Consider the following 15,632-nt stretch of genomic DNA (forward strand, 5'->3'; position numbering starts at 1 on the left):
AGCTATCTAAAACCCCAAAGGAATACATACAGGGAATGGAAGGCGGGGCATGTCACCAAGGAAGTATACACATGGGAATAGCGTGAGTGTGTAGGGACCAAATCAGGAAAGCCAAGGCAAAGAATGAGTTACAGCTGGCAAGGAACGTTAGAGACAGCAAGAAGGGGTTCTACAAATATGTCAGACGAAAAGAAAGATCATGGACGATGTGGGTCCACTGCTCAGTGGAGAAGGTGAGTTGGTAACAGAAGGTGATAGGAAGGCATAGCTGCTCAATGCCTACTTTGCTTCTGTCTTCTCACAAAAAATAACAGGCCGGATGACTAGCAAAGTTACCATAGACAATAAAGGGGAAGGGATGCAGATCAAGATAAGTAGAGAACACATCAGAGATCTTGTGACTAATTTGAATCTATTCAAGTCAACAGGGCCTGATGCTATTAATCGCAGGGTGCTGAAGGAATTAGCTGCAGAAATTTCAATCGCTGGCAATAATATTTGCAAACTCATGGATGGCAGGAGAGGTCCTGGAAGACTGGAGAAGGGCTAACGTAGTGGCCATCATTAAAAAGGAGGAGCCGGGGAACTATAGACCAGTCAGCCTGACTTCAATAGCTGGGAAGCTACTAGAGCAATGTATAAAACATTCAATTTGCAAATACCTGGAGGATGAAGGGGTGATCACTAGCAGCCAGCATGGATTTACCAAGAACAAATGCTGCCAAACCAGCTTTCTTTCTTTTTGACAAGGTAACTGATTTGGTGGATGGGGGGAATGCGGTGGACATAATATACCTGGACTTTAGCAAGGCTTTTGATACAGTCCCACATGACAGTCTGACAGGAAAGCTGGAGAAATGTGGGGTCGGCAGAACTACCATCGAGTGGATACATAATTGGTTAAACACCCGCAAACAAAGAGCAACTATTAATAGAATGATGTCCGATTGCAGGGAGGTCTCAAGTGGGGTTCCACAGGGATCTGTTCTGGGTCCTGTTTATTTAACATCTTTTATTAATGACCTGGTTGTAGAAATAGAGAGTGTATGGATCTAATTTGCAGATGATGCAAAGCTAGGGAGGGTTGCAAATACTTTGGAGGACAGAGCAAAAACTCAGAGGGATCTTGATAAATTGGAGAACTGGGCTACAGACAAAATGAAATTCAACAAAGACAAATGTAAGGTGCTACACAACTGTGAAGCCTTGATCTTGCCTGTTTTCTTTCCTAGGAGCAGGTTTTCCAATTCCCAAGCCCGACATGATCTCCTGGAGGAAATGGAGAAAAGAGCTGTGGGTCCCAGACTCTCAGAACTCTGAGGAAAGTGTGACCCTGAGGAACACCCACACAGGTGAGGAATTGGTTAAAGTGATACAGAAACCATCCATTGTTGATGTAAACAGCTGGAATTCCCACAAAGGCCCCATTCGCTCCTCTGCCTCATCTTACCCAGGTCAGAATTGTCCCCAGCAGGAGTTGTATCCTCCTGGCAGACCTCATGCATGGCTTCCCACCCATCCTGAGTGGCACCTGGCAGTAGCTCCCTTCCCTCTGAATACTCGGATGATATGTGGAGGCAAAATTGGTTGCCTCCTCTCTGTCTTCTGAAGAACGATTTGGGGGCAGGATTCAGCTCCTGATTCTTAATCTCCCCAGCAGTTAATTCAGTTTATTTCCCACCCTCCTGTCTTGTCTACACCAGGGGTGAGGTCACAAAGGGGTGTGGATTTTTCACATCCCTGAGTGACATAGTTAAACCAATGTAAGAATCATAGAATCATAGAAGATTAGGGTTAGAAGAGACCTCAGGAGGTCATCTAGTCCAACCCCCTGCTCAAAGCAGGACCAATCCCCAACTAAATCATCCCAGCCAGGGCTTTGTCAAGATGGGCCTTAAAAACCTCTAAGGATGGAAATTCCACCACCTCCCTAGGTTTCTAGTGTAGACCTGGCCTTACTCAGTACATTGATGGGTTAACAAAGACATTAGTTGGGATTATCAATTTATAATGTCAGGTTAATGCAGCAGCTAATTGAATCCTGAGGTTGACAAAAGGAAAACCTAAATCCTAGTGTAAACAGAGCTAGGTTGATGAAAGAATTCTTCTGTCGACCTTGCTACTACCTCCTGGGGAGGTGGATTACCTATGCTGAGGAGAGAACCCCTCCCATCAGCGTAGGTTGCGTCTAAACTGAAGCACGATAGTGGCACCATTTTAAGTGTAGACACACAGTTTAGTGAGTGTAGGCCAGGAGTTTCTTTTTTTACTTTAGAACTTGACCAAGAGAGAGTCCATGAAGGAATGGTAAATTGAGCTTGTCTTGTCTTAAGGAAGTACAGAGACCAAATTGGTTTCTTTAACCATAGCTTGACTGCTACTACTTCCTTCTTAAATCTCACCAAGATAGCTATTATTCTACTCTTCTTACTACTCAGCCACACACATACAAAGTATGTGAGTTTTACAAATGATATCACAACAGAGGAGATTATCGAGCCAGGCTTACAACTAACAATAGCAGCACCCAGTAGCATGTCTATATCATGGGCAGCACTCACTGATGTAGATGGCAGACTTGGGGTTTAGGGAACTATTAATGGTGCCATTTCCCAGAAACATATAAACTCACTCAGTAAACACCCTCACACCCTAACAAGTATCCCTCTCTTACGACGACAAGAAAAGAGTTCACAGTTCTCCTGCTGCATGGTTCTTTAGGATCTTTCGCTCTCATGACTGCAGTTACTGGAATCAGGCGATGGAGTAGCTTGGTCAGGGTTCTTGATGCCCACAGAGTTCTCTCAGACAGCAGCAGACTGGTCAGGAAGGTATAGCCAATTAATGGAGTCTTCACTTCTTCATACTCAAAGGGAACTAAGAGGGTTCTTTTCATAGATGTTGTTGGTGACCCGAGAGAGCACACGTCTCTTCTCCAGGGTCTTGACCTTCACAGTGGAGGATGATTCCCACTTACACCATCCTACTGTCCACCTTCATAACTCGTTCAGTGGCCTGTGCCTTCCAGATACAGTCAATATGTCCCAGTCCTCTCACATCAGCAAGCATTAGGCCTGGGGTCTCTATGGAAAGTCCCACTCGGGGATAACCATTGTCTCGAAAGATCCTCTGTTGCAACTGCAATGTCTGATAGGCCATCTGGTGGCTAATAAGGCTTGAGCTCCAACTGAAGATTTTCCCACACTCCGCACGTTTGTATCATTTCTCTTTAGTGAAGATTTGTGGCTGTATCATGGTTGCATTAAGGTCCTCCGAACCTTACTGTTTCCTGGCTGATTCCTCTGCTGGGAGTATGAGAAATTTTCCCTTTGGTCCTTCCCGATACTATTCCATGTGGTTCCATTTACTCAAGGCTGAGTATTCCCCTCCTCATCCTTCCTCACACCTTGCAGTAGCTCCCTTCCCTCAGAGTTTTAACTCAGGACATAGAATCATAGAATATCACGATTGGAAGGGACCTCAGGAGGTCATCTAGTCCAACCCCCTGCTCAAAGCAGGACCAATCTCCAATTTTTGCCCCAGATCCCTAAATGGTCCCCTCAAGGATAGAATTCACAATCCTGGGTTTAGCAGGCCAAAGCTCAAACCACTGAGCTATCCCTCCCCCCCCCCCCCCCCCCCGCCCCCGACATGGCATTGAACTGGTTTCTCCTTGCCTCTGGGGAGAAGTTCTTAGGTTTGTTTGTTTGGGGGGGAGAGGAATTCAGCAATTATTTTGATTTATTTTCCCTGTTTCCTTAAATATATAAAATGATGGGGTCTAAATGAGTTGTTACCACTCAAGAGAGAGATCTTGGAGTCATTGTGGATAGTTCTCTGAAAACATCCACTCAATGTGCAGCGACAGTCAAAAAAGCGAACAGAATGTTGGGAATCCTTAGGAAAGGGATAGGTAATAAGACAGAAAATATCAGTTGCCTCTATTTAAATCCATGGTACACCCACATCTTGAATACTGTGTGCAGATGTGGTCACCCCCATCTCAAAAAAGATATATTGGATTTGGAAAAGGTTAAAAAAAGGGCAACAAAAACTATTAGGAGTATGGAACAGCTTCCATATGAGGCGTGATTAATAAGACTGTGACTTTTCATCTTGGAAAAGAGATGACTAAGGGGGGACATGATCGAGGTCTATAAAATCATGACTGGTGTGGAGAAAGTAGATAAGGAAGTGTTGTTTACTCCTTCTCATAACAAAAGAACTAGGGGTCACCAAATGAAATTGATAGGCAGCAGATTTAAAACAAACAAAAGGAAGTATTTTTTCACAAAATGCACAGTCAACCTGTGGAACTCCTTGCCAGAGGATGTTGTGAAGGCCAAGACTATAACAGGGTTCAAAAAGAACTAGATAAGTTCATGGAGGGTAGGTCCATCAGTGGCTGTTAGCCAGGATGGGCAGGGATGGTGTCCCTAGCCTCTGTTTTCCAGAAGCTGGGAATGAGCGGCAGAGGATGGATCACTTGATGATCACCTGTTCTATTCATTCCCTCTGGGGCACCTTGCATTGGCCACTGTCAGAAGACAGAATACTGGGCTAGATGGACCTTTGGTCTGACCCAATATGGCCGTTCTTATGTTTTTATGTTCCCATTCCCCTTTCTGATGTTCCTTTTCTCCCTGGCACAGGGAATGACTCCTTTCTGGATTCTCTCTCTTTCCCAGCAGGTGATGGGATGATGAGTAAGATTAAGGAGGAGAATCCTCAGCAGGAAGGTCCTGAGGAAGTGGAATCACACAGGACGGTATTGGGAAGATCCAAAGGAAATATTTCCCAGAGACCCAAGCAAGGAGAAGCCTGTGGGAGTCAACACAAGTCAGAAAGGCTGAAAGGAAACCAGCGAAGGAAAAGACGTGCTGAATCCATTCATCCAGGAAATGGTTTGAAGGATGGTAAAGAGACCATGATCCAGCCAAAGATCCACACTAAAAAGAAATCGTATAACTGCCCCGAGTGTGGGAAAAGCTTCACTCAGACATCAAATCTTATTATACATGAGAGAATCCACACAGGGCAGAGACCCTATAAATGTCTTGAGTGTGGGAAAAGCTTCAGGCAGAGATCAGACCTCAGTAAACATCAGCGAATCCACACGGGAGAGACCCCTTATAAATGCCCCGACTGCGGGAAAAGCTTTAAGCAAAGATTCAGCCTCATCGTACATCACCGAAGTCACACTGGCGAGACCCCTTATAAATGCAATGACTGCGGGAAAGGCTTCACCCAGAGCACCAACCTGGTTTCGCACCAGAGGATCCACACGGGAGAGACACCCTATAAATGCGCCGACTGTGGGAAGAGCTTCAAGCAAAGATTCAGCCTCATCGTACACCAGAGAAACCACACTGGAGAAAGAGCCTATAAATGTGCTGACTGCGGGAAAAGCTTCAAGCAGAGCTCGGAGCTCATTTCGCACCAGAGAATCCACGTTGGAGAGAGACCCTTCAAATGCACAGAGTGTGGGAAAAACTTCAGTCAGAGCTCAGGCCTGATTAGACATAGGAGAACCCACACGGGAGAGAAACCCTACAAGTGCATCGACTGTGGGAAAGGCTTCAGTCAGAGCTCGGGACTCATTAGGCATCGGAGAACCCACACAGGGCAGAAACCCTATGACTGCCCTGAGTGCGGAAAAAGCTTCACTCAGAGCTCAGCCCTCATCGTACATCAGAGAGTCCACACAGGAGAGGCACCCTATCAATGTTCTGTCTGTGGGAAAAGCTACAAGGTGAAGGACTCCCTCATTTCCCACCAGAAACTCCACACAGGATAGGAGGCAAAGGGAGCTCTCAAAGCAGGACAATGGGTCTGTGCCCTCCTGAAGCAAAGTATAAACATACTTCCTTTGAGGAAGCTCTTGGGAGGGGAGCAAGGGGGATGAAGCATAGGCACCGAGTCCAAGAGAACTCCAGGGCTGGAGCACCCACAGAAAAAAAATAGTGGGTACTTAGCACCCACTGGCAGCCCTATGGGTCAGTGCCTCCCCCCCCCCCCCCCCCCCCGAGTGCCTCCAGCCCGTCTGTGGTCCTCCGATCGGTTCCTCCCCCTTCCCCCAGCGCCTCCCGCAATCAGCTGCTCTGTGGTGTGCTGCAGGCTTTGGAGGGGGAGGAGCAGGGGCAAGAACAGGTGGGAGGAGGGGGGCAGAAAGAGGTGGTGTGGGGGCGGGGCCTACACAGCAGGGGTTGAGCACCCCCCGGGATCTCTGTAAGTTAGAGACTCTGGGGTGGATGGTTTCAGTTTGGGGAGAAGGGGTTGGTGGGACCTGTGCGTTAGAGTCAGTATAGAGATGCGACACTTCCTGAAGTCTTTTTGGTTTTCCTTTGGCACCTTTCCTGCGAGAGGGAAGAAACAAAGCAGCTCAGGACAGGACAATTGCAGGCTGCAGCTACACAGAGCAGTCGGCAGTTTGGTTACCTCATTGCATGCTGTACATCATGTCCATAATAAAGGATTGATCTTGACACTTCTGCTCATCAGAAAGATACCACATGGTACCAGCAGTGGAAGGCACCCACCATGCTGGAAGACCCAGTGAGAGAAGTCACATTGCAACGGCCGCTACAGAGCCTTTACAAGTAACTTCTCCACCCGCCCTGAGAATCAGAGGAAATCTGGATTTGCCTGAAAAGGATTCAAACTGCAGTTTGAGCTGCTTATGAAAGCCAGCCACAGGGACAAATGAAGTGGAGGCCAAGCCAAAGATTCCTTTGATCCTTACCGTGGCAGGCACAGAAGTCCCAGATGGTGATGGAGAAAGAAAGGAAAGTTGTGCAGAAATATCGAAAATGTTTGAGGCTCATTATGTTCTTAGAAAACAATGTTACTTATGAGAAAGAGAGAGAAATGGGTCCGGATAAGAACACAAAATGAAGGGGAAACAACAAGGGAGTTTTGTCAAAGATTTAAAGCTAAAAAGTCAGTCCTGTGACTAAGGAATCATAAAAGATTCTCTCATTCAAGACCAGAGTAGCCTGGGGTGTAACAACAAGAAAGGCTGTGAATGGTTATTAAGGAAGATGGAGCTGTCACTAGAAAGGGCAATATGTAGAGGTGAGCCCCTGTGTTTTCAGTTTAAACTGATTTTTACTGAAAAATTTCCGGGTTTTTTTTATTCTGTTTTTCCTGATTTTCACTCTACTTTTGTATCATTCAAATATATAAAAAATAACATGTTTTATTAGGGAAATACCATACATGGCATGAGATCTATGTATTATGATCATACATTAGTTTGTGTGTGTATGCGAAGCTGCCTGTTGAAGTAAGCCTATGTATTAGTCTAGAAGATACACACAATAAACGGGTGGGCACGCAAGTGCCAAATTGTGTGCGGATCTGAACGTACTAATGAATCTCACACTCACCACGTATATATTTCAAGCTGTTAGCAGATAACGGGTTAAAGATTTGACACACTAAAATGGGAAGAAAACAAAAATCTGAATATGTATCCAAATATGTTTCAGAACCAAGGAAGTATTCGAAAGTTTAAAAAAAACAAAATTAGGAGAAAGGGATGAAGTTGAGTGTATGTGCTGCAAATGGTGTGGCCCAATTATTATATGTAAACATTTATAGGCCAATAGTTCTAAGTCTACAACAGTAAACTGTTTATTCAAATTAAAAGCCTTATTTGAGAATTAGAGATACATTGTTTCTTAAACTCAGTGGTGGTGTTGTGTTTTGAGTTCTGTTTTAGTTCTGCAGCAAACCACACTAATAAATGGAATTCAAAGCATTAATCAATTGAATACTTTTCTCCCCAGTCTTTCCGTCCACCAAAATAAACCCCGATATTTACCCAGAAAAGTTATTAATAGTTTTTTGCACTGATTTTCACCTGGTTTTGTTGTGGTAATAACACTGATAAAATCTCGGGAAAAATTAAATTAAACAAAAACTGAAAACGAAGGGCCCTATGTATAGGCCAAGCAGCAGAACAAACAAAGGCAAACAAAAAGTCTAGAGAGACGCACAGAGCATATTGCTTTGGCTTCTATAGCTAAATCAACAAGCGAAAAGTTCCCAGAAAATCAATTGGCCAGGGACAGAAAATGGAAAGCAGGAAACAACGTCAGTGATGTGGCAACCAGTATGATTATAGAAAATATCCAGCATTTGGGCAAATATGTAGAAACTATAATAAACCCAACCATTATACTAAAATGTGGAGAGAAAGCAGGAAAGTTTATGTATTAAGTGCAGAAAGGGATTCCTCAGGAGAAAAGGAACTGCTGTTCTAAAGCAAATAGAGGAGGGTGAAAACTCAAAAGATTGGCAAGATGCAAGATAGACACTGGTGCACAAATAAATGTAGTAACACAAACTGAAATAGAGAGATAAAAGGAACATGGAAAAGTGGAAGGGTCAAAAACATCTGTGAAGACTATGATGAAGGAACAATTCCAGTGTTGGGAAAGTGCACGCTGACGCTTCAATGCAAATGGAAAATGATAAAACAAGAGTTTGTGGTGGTACCCAGAGGCCAGCCCAGCCTTGGGCCTACACATGCGTCAGGAGTTTGGTCTCATTAAGAGGATGCATACCTCAGATAGACAGAAAGACAACGCAGAACCAGATATGAAAGTATGAGGAGCAGTATATGAAGATGTATTCACAAGAAATAGATGCCTCCCAGTAACAGACATAAGGCAGGTAGAAGAAGATGCAGAACCTATGGTACATACTACGTGAAAAGTTTCGCACCCCTTAGGAAAGAGGGTAGAAGAGCTGTGAAATATGACAGTAAATGGTAGGATTTGGAGAATCGAAGAGCCAGCAGTTTGGGTTCCCTCCTTAGTAACTGTAGAGAAAAAAGGATGGAGACTGTGGCAGTGTATGGTTCCTAAGGTGCTGAACAAAACCAGAAAAAGTACACTTGGCCACAAGAAGTGAACTACTGTCTAAGATGGCAGGAGCCAAACTCCTCACCAAATTAGATGCATTGGCAACGTAGTGGCAGACCCTCTTAGACCAATGGTCCCCAAACTTTTGAAGGTTGCGCCCCCCCTTACCCCTGCCAGCCCTCCACCTCTCCCGCAAGCCAGGCCTGGGGGTGGGTCTGGGGCCAGGAGCACGGCTGTGGCCAAGGCTGGGGGCGGAAGCGGAGTCATAGCCAGAATCTGGTGGGGGCTGGCAGCCAGGTCTGCGGCCAGGTGCAGCTCTGCTCCCAGCCTTGGTCCCAGCCACAGTCGCTGGTCAGGAATGGAGCCGCAGCCAGTGGCCAAGACTGGGGGTTGGCGCAGGGCCCAGAGTGGAGCTACACTGAGCCTGGTGATGGGGCCAGGGCCAGGAACATGGCTGGGAGTGGAACCGGAGCAGAGCTGGGGGCGGGGAAGGGCTCGGTGTCGCTCCCTCCCCGCCCTCCTGTGGGGGATGGCCCAGGTCCTGCCGTGCCCCCCTGGATGTTCCTCCATGCCCCCCTAGGGGACCATGCCCCACACTTTGGGGACCTCTGTCTTAGAGAGTGCTCCAAGATCTACACTTTCAACACACCGATTACCCACTGATTAGCAGATACTGCTTCTGAAGACTAGGCTGCCTTTCTGTAGAGGTTCATTTCCAGCAGTTATTCACTGTCCAGTAAGCCAAATGCTGGAAGGTCTGGCAGATGTCATAGTGTACATTGATAATATACTGATTTGGGGCAGCATTGCCTTTGAACATCAGGACCCACAGAGGAGAGTACTGGAAATTGCAGGAGCTAAGGATCTTACACTGAAATGATGTCCATTTCAAACCATGGAAATAGCCTTCTTGGGAAAGAGACTGACAACAATGGGAACCAAAGATTCAGGCAATACTGAACAGGCCAACACCTGATGATAAAAGGGGAATTCAAAGGCTGCTAGGCATGCTGCATTATGTCAGCAAGTTCATACCTAACTATACAGCTCACACAATTCATCTATGACGTCTCTGCCACAAGGTCACCATATGGAAGAGTATTCAATGATTTAAAGCATATTATGACATCAGCTCCAATACTGCAAACTCCACAAAGTGTAGGACTGGAAAAGAGAAGGCCAGTACTGGGATATACTTTGGGGAAGGGCCAAGGCTGCCTCCTAGTGGACACAGTCCAGGCTCTCAAAGCATGCCCTATCCCAACCACAAAGAAACAGGGCTGAAGGTTTTGGGGACATGCAGTTTACTACTGCTGATTTGTAGCAGGGTTTTCTATGATAGCAGCCCCCCTTCATTAACCTAATTAAGGACAGTAGCCCCCAGGAAGATTCACTGGCCTGCAAAAGGGCCTTTGAGAAGTTGAAAAACCATCTATGCAAAGAGCCTGTCCCGTTCAGTCCCAGCTTCTCAAAATAATTGATTTTGCAGACTGACATAATCCCAGGTAGTTAATGGAGTGGAAGATACTGTACTCTATCTGAGCAACAAACTGTTCCCTTGGGAGTGGGCATATTCAGTAACAGGGAGAAAAAGACTTTGTGACACAGAAGCTCCTTGGCAAAGGATCCCCTGTTCTTTGCCAACAATTCTGATCTCAGACCTGACAAACTCACTGCACCAAACACATCTTGCAGAATATTGATCCATAAGAGTAGCATGTAAGGTATCTACAGAATGCTCATAACTTGTTAAGATTCATAATCATTGTGAGATGTATGTACAGGTAATATTTCAAGAATAATGTATTGAGATTGAAAGTATGCTTCATGGAGTTGGAATAAAAGTTAGTCACCATGGAATAATATGTCTTGATGATGGCCCACTCACCCTGGTTAGTCAGTGATGTAATCCTTGCTCCATCCCAAGACTTTCCATGGAAAGCCATCAGTGACAACTGTAAACTGTCTAAACCACTTGGAGATAAAGAAGAGATATTACAACAGACAGAATCACCCTGCCTCTGAACAAAGCCTGGTTCAGTATAATACAGAATGAGGATAGGTCCTCTGGATTCATTCAGTGAGGAAACATCTTGTGGAATAAGGGTGTTTTTATGAAAGTTTTAGTTCCTGGTTCCTGTGAAGCCAGCCAGCTCTGTAACAGCCTGAACTTTTGGCAGAAAACCTACTTCATTATTAGATAGGAGAGGTAACAAGTAATAAATGTTGACCCAGGTTCATGGTTTATGATTTTGTTGTGTATTGTAACCATTTGTTTCTATCGCTCGCTCTCGTTTCTAGGTAAGTCTCCATTCTTTTAAAATAAACCTACTTTTGTTCCATTACAAGCATTTACAAGCTGTGTAGTTTACAGCAGCAGTGGTTTAAAGTTAAACTGGGATACACAGCTCCTTTGGGGGCAGAGGATCTGAGATTTCTGTGAGTAGCCAGTATCAGGGGTTGGATATCACAGGGGAATGTTTCAAAGGGACTCAAGGACAGGGATGCATCTCTTGTTAACCTGCAAGGCAAAGGCAGGGCTGGCCTCACCCAGAGGAGAGGGCCTGAGTGGCTGACAGGCTGATGGTGTTAGGGAGCTAACACCCCCACCCCAGGGCAGGCTCCCTGGGAGACATTTAAAGGGGGAGGGTGTGACACGGGATATACAAACCCCAGCCTGGACAACATGACTGTTACCAGCTGTGAGCAGTCGAAGGGTGGTGGGGAGCTTAGGAGCAGCTGCAGCCCCCAGGCCCCAGAAACCAGCAGGAGGAGGAGATGGGAGTGTGATACATGAAGTGGGGGGGAGCAGCTCTCTTTGATGGTCACCTGCAGCCAGGCTAAACAGGCCTCCACACCTAACTCTGTTCCTGAGCCTCCTACAGGAACTCAGCCAGAGCTGGTGGAACGAGACTCCAGACCAGAGTCTATGGCAACAGTTGTAGATCCAGTTCCTGGGACCCAGCCAGAACGAGCCCAAGGATTGGAACTGGCAGAGCAGTCAGCACCAGAGCCCATGCTTGCAACCCCACCAGAGTCAGGGGAGCCAGCACCAAAGGGTGCCACAGAGCCTGCACCTCCAGCAGCAGCTAAATCAATGCAAGAGGCTCAACCGGAGCCTGAAATACCACCTAGTGCACCAGCAGAGAGTGGTTCACAGTCAACAGAAACCCCATCACCTGCATCGCTTCCAGTGGGACCAAGCCCAAGTCCACAACCCAGAAAGGAACTAATGTCTCCAGCATCAAGGGAGCAGTTCCAGGCAGAGCAGGAAGCGGATGAGAGATTCAAGGGAGCTTGGATGGTGGCACAGAGCGACCCACCACCTCTCAGCTCTTCTAACAGGTCCAGATTTGTTATAGAAGGAGGACTCTTTCTGGTGGGCGTCAGAGACAGTTGGTAGTTCCAAGTAAGTATAAGGAAAAGCTCTTGAGCTTAGCCCACGATCACTCCAGTGGCCATGCTGGGGTGAACAAGACCAAGGACCATTTGGGGAAGTCATTCCACTGGGAGGGAATGGGCAAGAATGTTTCTACCTATGTCCGGTCTTGTGAGGTGTGCCAGAGGGTGGGAAAGCCCCAGGACCAGGTCAAGGCCCTTCTTGAGCCACTCCCCATCGTTGAGGTTCCATTTCAGCGGGTAGCTGTGGATATTCTGGGTCCTCTCCCTAAGAAGACACCCAGAGGAAAGCAGTACATACTGACTTTCATAGATTTTGCCACCCGATGGCCGGAAGCAGGAGCTCTAAGCAACACCAGGGCTAAAAGCATGAGCCAGGCATTGACAGACATTTTTGCCAGGGTAGGTTGGGCCTCCGACATCCTTACAGATTTGGGAACTAACTTCCTGGCAGGGACCATGAAAAGTCTTTGGAAAGCTCATGAGATAAACCACTTGGTTGCCACCCCTTACCACCATCAAACAAATGGCCTAATAGAAAAGTTTAATGGGACTTGGGAGGTCATGATACATAAATTCATGAATGAGCACTCCAATGATTGGGACCTAGTATTGTAGCAGTTGCTCTTTGCCTACAGGGCTGTATCACATCCCAGTTTGGGATTTTCACCTTTTGAACTCGTTTATGGCCACGAAGTTAAGGGGTTATTATAGTTGGTAAAGCAGTAACGGGAGGGGGTTACATCTTCTCCAGGAACTAACATTTTGGACTTTGTAACCAATCTGCAAAACACCCTCAGAAACTCTCTCGCCTTTGCTCAAGAAAACCTACAGGATGCTCAACAAGAGCAAAAGGCCTGGTATGATAAACATGCCAGAAAGCATTCCTTCGGAGTAGGTGACCAAGTCATGGTCCTGAAAGCGCTCCAGGCCAATAAGATGGAAGCATTGTGGGAGGGGCCATTTATGGTCTGAGTGCGCCTGGGAGCTGTTAATTACCTCATAGCGTTCCCAGACCCTACCCTAAAACCTAAAGTACACTATGTTAATTCTCTAAAGCCCTTTTATTCCCAAGAAATCAAGGTTCTCCAGTTTACAGCCCAGGAGAGATGACGCTGAGTGTCTTGAAGAAGTCTACTATGATGGAAAAAGCAACGGTTGCATGGAAGAGGTGTGCCTTTCCATGACCCTTGAGTGTAAGCAGTGACAGCAAATCTAGGAGCTGTGCACCAGCTTTGTGCCAATGTTTTCAGCCACCTCAGGATGGACAGAATGGATGTACCACTCCATTGACACAGACGATGCTCGCCCAATTAGAGCCCAACCCTACCGAATGGCTCCTCAACCCAAAACCGCAATAAAAAGGGAGATCAAGGACATGTTACAGATGGGTGTAATCTGCCCCTCTCCAGTGCTTCTGGTTCCTAAACCAGATGGGAAAATTCACTTTTGTGTTGACTACCGTAAGCTAAATGCTGTAACTCGCCCAGAAAACTATCCAGTGCCATGCACAGATGAGCTCCTGGAGAAACTGGGATGTGCCCAGTTCATCTCCACCTTAGACTTAACTAAGGGGTACTGGCAAGTGCCGCTAGATGACCCAGCCAAGGAAAGGTCAACCTTCATCACCCATGTAGGGCTGTATGAATTTAATGTGCTCTCTTTCGGACTGCGAAATGCACCCACCACCTTCCAGAGAATGGTAGATAACCTTCTGGCTGGATTTGGGGAATTTACAGTCGCCTACTTTGACAATGTGTCTATATTCTCAGATTCATGGGTAGAACACCTCCAAGCTGTCTTCCAGCACATAAGGGAGGCAGGATTAACTGTTAAGGCCAAAAAGTGTCAAATAGGCCTAAACAGGCTAACATACTTTGGACACCAGGTGGTCCAAAGGCACTATCAAGCCCCTACAGGCTAAGGTAAATGCTAGCCAAAATTGGCCTGTCCCTAAATCAAAGAAGCAGGTCTAATCCTTCTTGGGCTTGGCTGGGTATTACCGACGCTATGTACCAAACTACAGCCAAATTGCCACCCCACTGACAGAAAAGACAACCAAATGCAGTTCAGTGGACTAAGAACTGTCAGAAAGCCTTTAACCAACTTAAGGTGGACCTTACGTCTGACCCTGTACTGAGGGCCCCGGACTTCAACCAACTGTTCGTCATAACCACAGATGTGTCCAAGCATGGTGTGGGAGCAGTTTTAATGCAGGAAGGACCAGATCAACAATTCCATCCTGTTGTGTTTCTCAGCAAAAACTTTCTGAGAGTGAAAGCCACTGGTCAGCCTCAGAAAAAGAAAGGAGGATAAAGGAGGATATTGTTATAATAGGCATCACAGAACCTGGTGGAGTGAGGACAATCAGTGGGACACAATCATTTCGGGGTACAAAATATATCGGAAGGACAGAACAGGTCGTGCGACGGGGGCAGGGGGAGTGGCACCATATGTGAAAGAAAATGTAGAATCAAATGAAATAAAAATCTTAAATGAATCCACATGTTCCACAGAATCTCTATGGATAGTAATTCCATGCTCTAATAAGAATATAACAGTAGGGATCTATTATCGACCACCTGACCAGGACAGTGATGGTGACAATGAAATGCTAAGGGAGATTAGAGAGGCTATCAAAATAAAGAACTCAATAATAGTCAGGGATTTCAATTATCCCAAAATTGACTGGGTACATGCCACCTCGGGACGAAATGCAGAGACAAAATTTCTCGATACTTTAAATGACTGCTTCTTGGAGCAGCTGGTTCAGGAACCCACAAGGGGAGAGGCAACTCTCGATCTAGTCCTGAGTGCAGTGCAGGATCTGGTCCAAGAGGTAACTATAACAGGACCGCTTGGAAATAGTGACCATAATATAACAACATTTAACATTCCTGTGGTGGGAAGAACACCTCAACAGCCCAACACTGTGGCATTTAATTTCAGAAAGGGGAACTATGCAAAAATGAGGAGGTCAGTTAAACAGAAATTAAAAGGTACAGAGACTAGAGTGAAATCCCTGCAAGCTGCATGGACACTTTTCAAAGACACCATAATAGAGGCTCAACTTAAATGTATACCCCAAATTAAAAAACACAGTAAAAGAACTCAAAAAGAGCCACCATGGCTTAACAACCATCTAAAAGAAGTAGTGAGAGATAAAAAGGCATCTTTTAAAAAGGGGAAGTCAAATCCTAGTGAGGTAAATAGAAAGGTGCATAAATACTGCCAAATTAAATGTAAAAATGTAATAAGAAAAACCAAAAATGAGTTTGAAGAACTGCTAGCCAAAAACTCAAAAGGTAATAACAAAATGTTTTTTAAGTACATCAGAAGCAGGAAGCCTGCTAAACAACCAGT

General features: G+C 45.8%; 1 protein-coding gene across 1 annotated transcript; it reads left to right on the top strand.

Annotated features, from left to right (window-relative positions):
* The first annotated feature begins 974 nt into the window (after positions 1-974).
* On the top strand, positions 975-6,012 carry LOC144275208 (uncharacterized). Its single transcript, XM_077834378.1, has 2 exons — positions 975-1,352; positions 4,653-6,012. The coding sequence occupies exons 1-2, from the start codon at positions 1,262-1,264 to the stop codon at positions 5,795-5,797; spliced, it is 1,236 nt and encodes a 411-aa protein (XP_077690504.1). The 5' UTR covers positions 975-1,261; the 3' UTR covers positions 5,798-6,012.
* Positions 6,013-15,632: the final 9,620 nt, after the last annotated feature.

This window comes from Eretmochelys imbricata, chromosome 14 (genome assembly GCF_965152235.1).
Source record: "Eretmochelys imbricata isolate rEreImb1 chromosome 14, rEreImb1.hap1, whole genome shotgun sequence".
NCBI classification, from domain to species: Eukaryota; Metazoa; Chordata; order Testudines; family Cheloniidae; genus Eretmochelys; species Eretmochelys imbricata.

Excerpts from the sequence above, each read along its gene's own strand:
- LOC144275208 (XM_077834378.1), top strand. The coding sequence starts at position 1,262 with ATGATCTCCTGGAGGAAATGGAGAAAAGAGCTGTGGGTCCCAGACTCT. Across the intron at positions 1,353-4,652 it reads CCTGAGGAACACCCACACAG|GGAATGACTCCTTTCTGGAT; the intron begins GTGAGGAATTGG and ends TCCCTGGCACAG.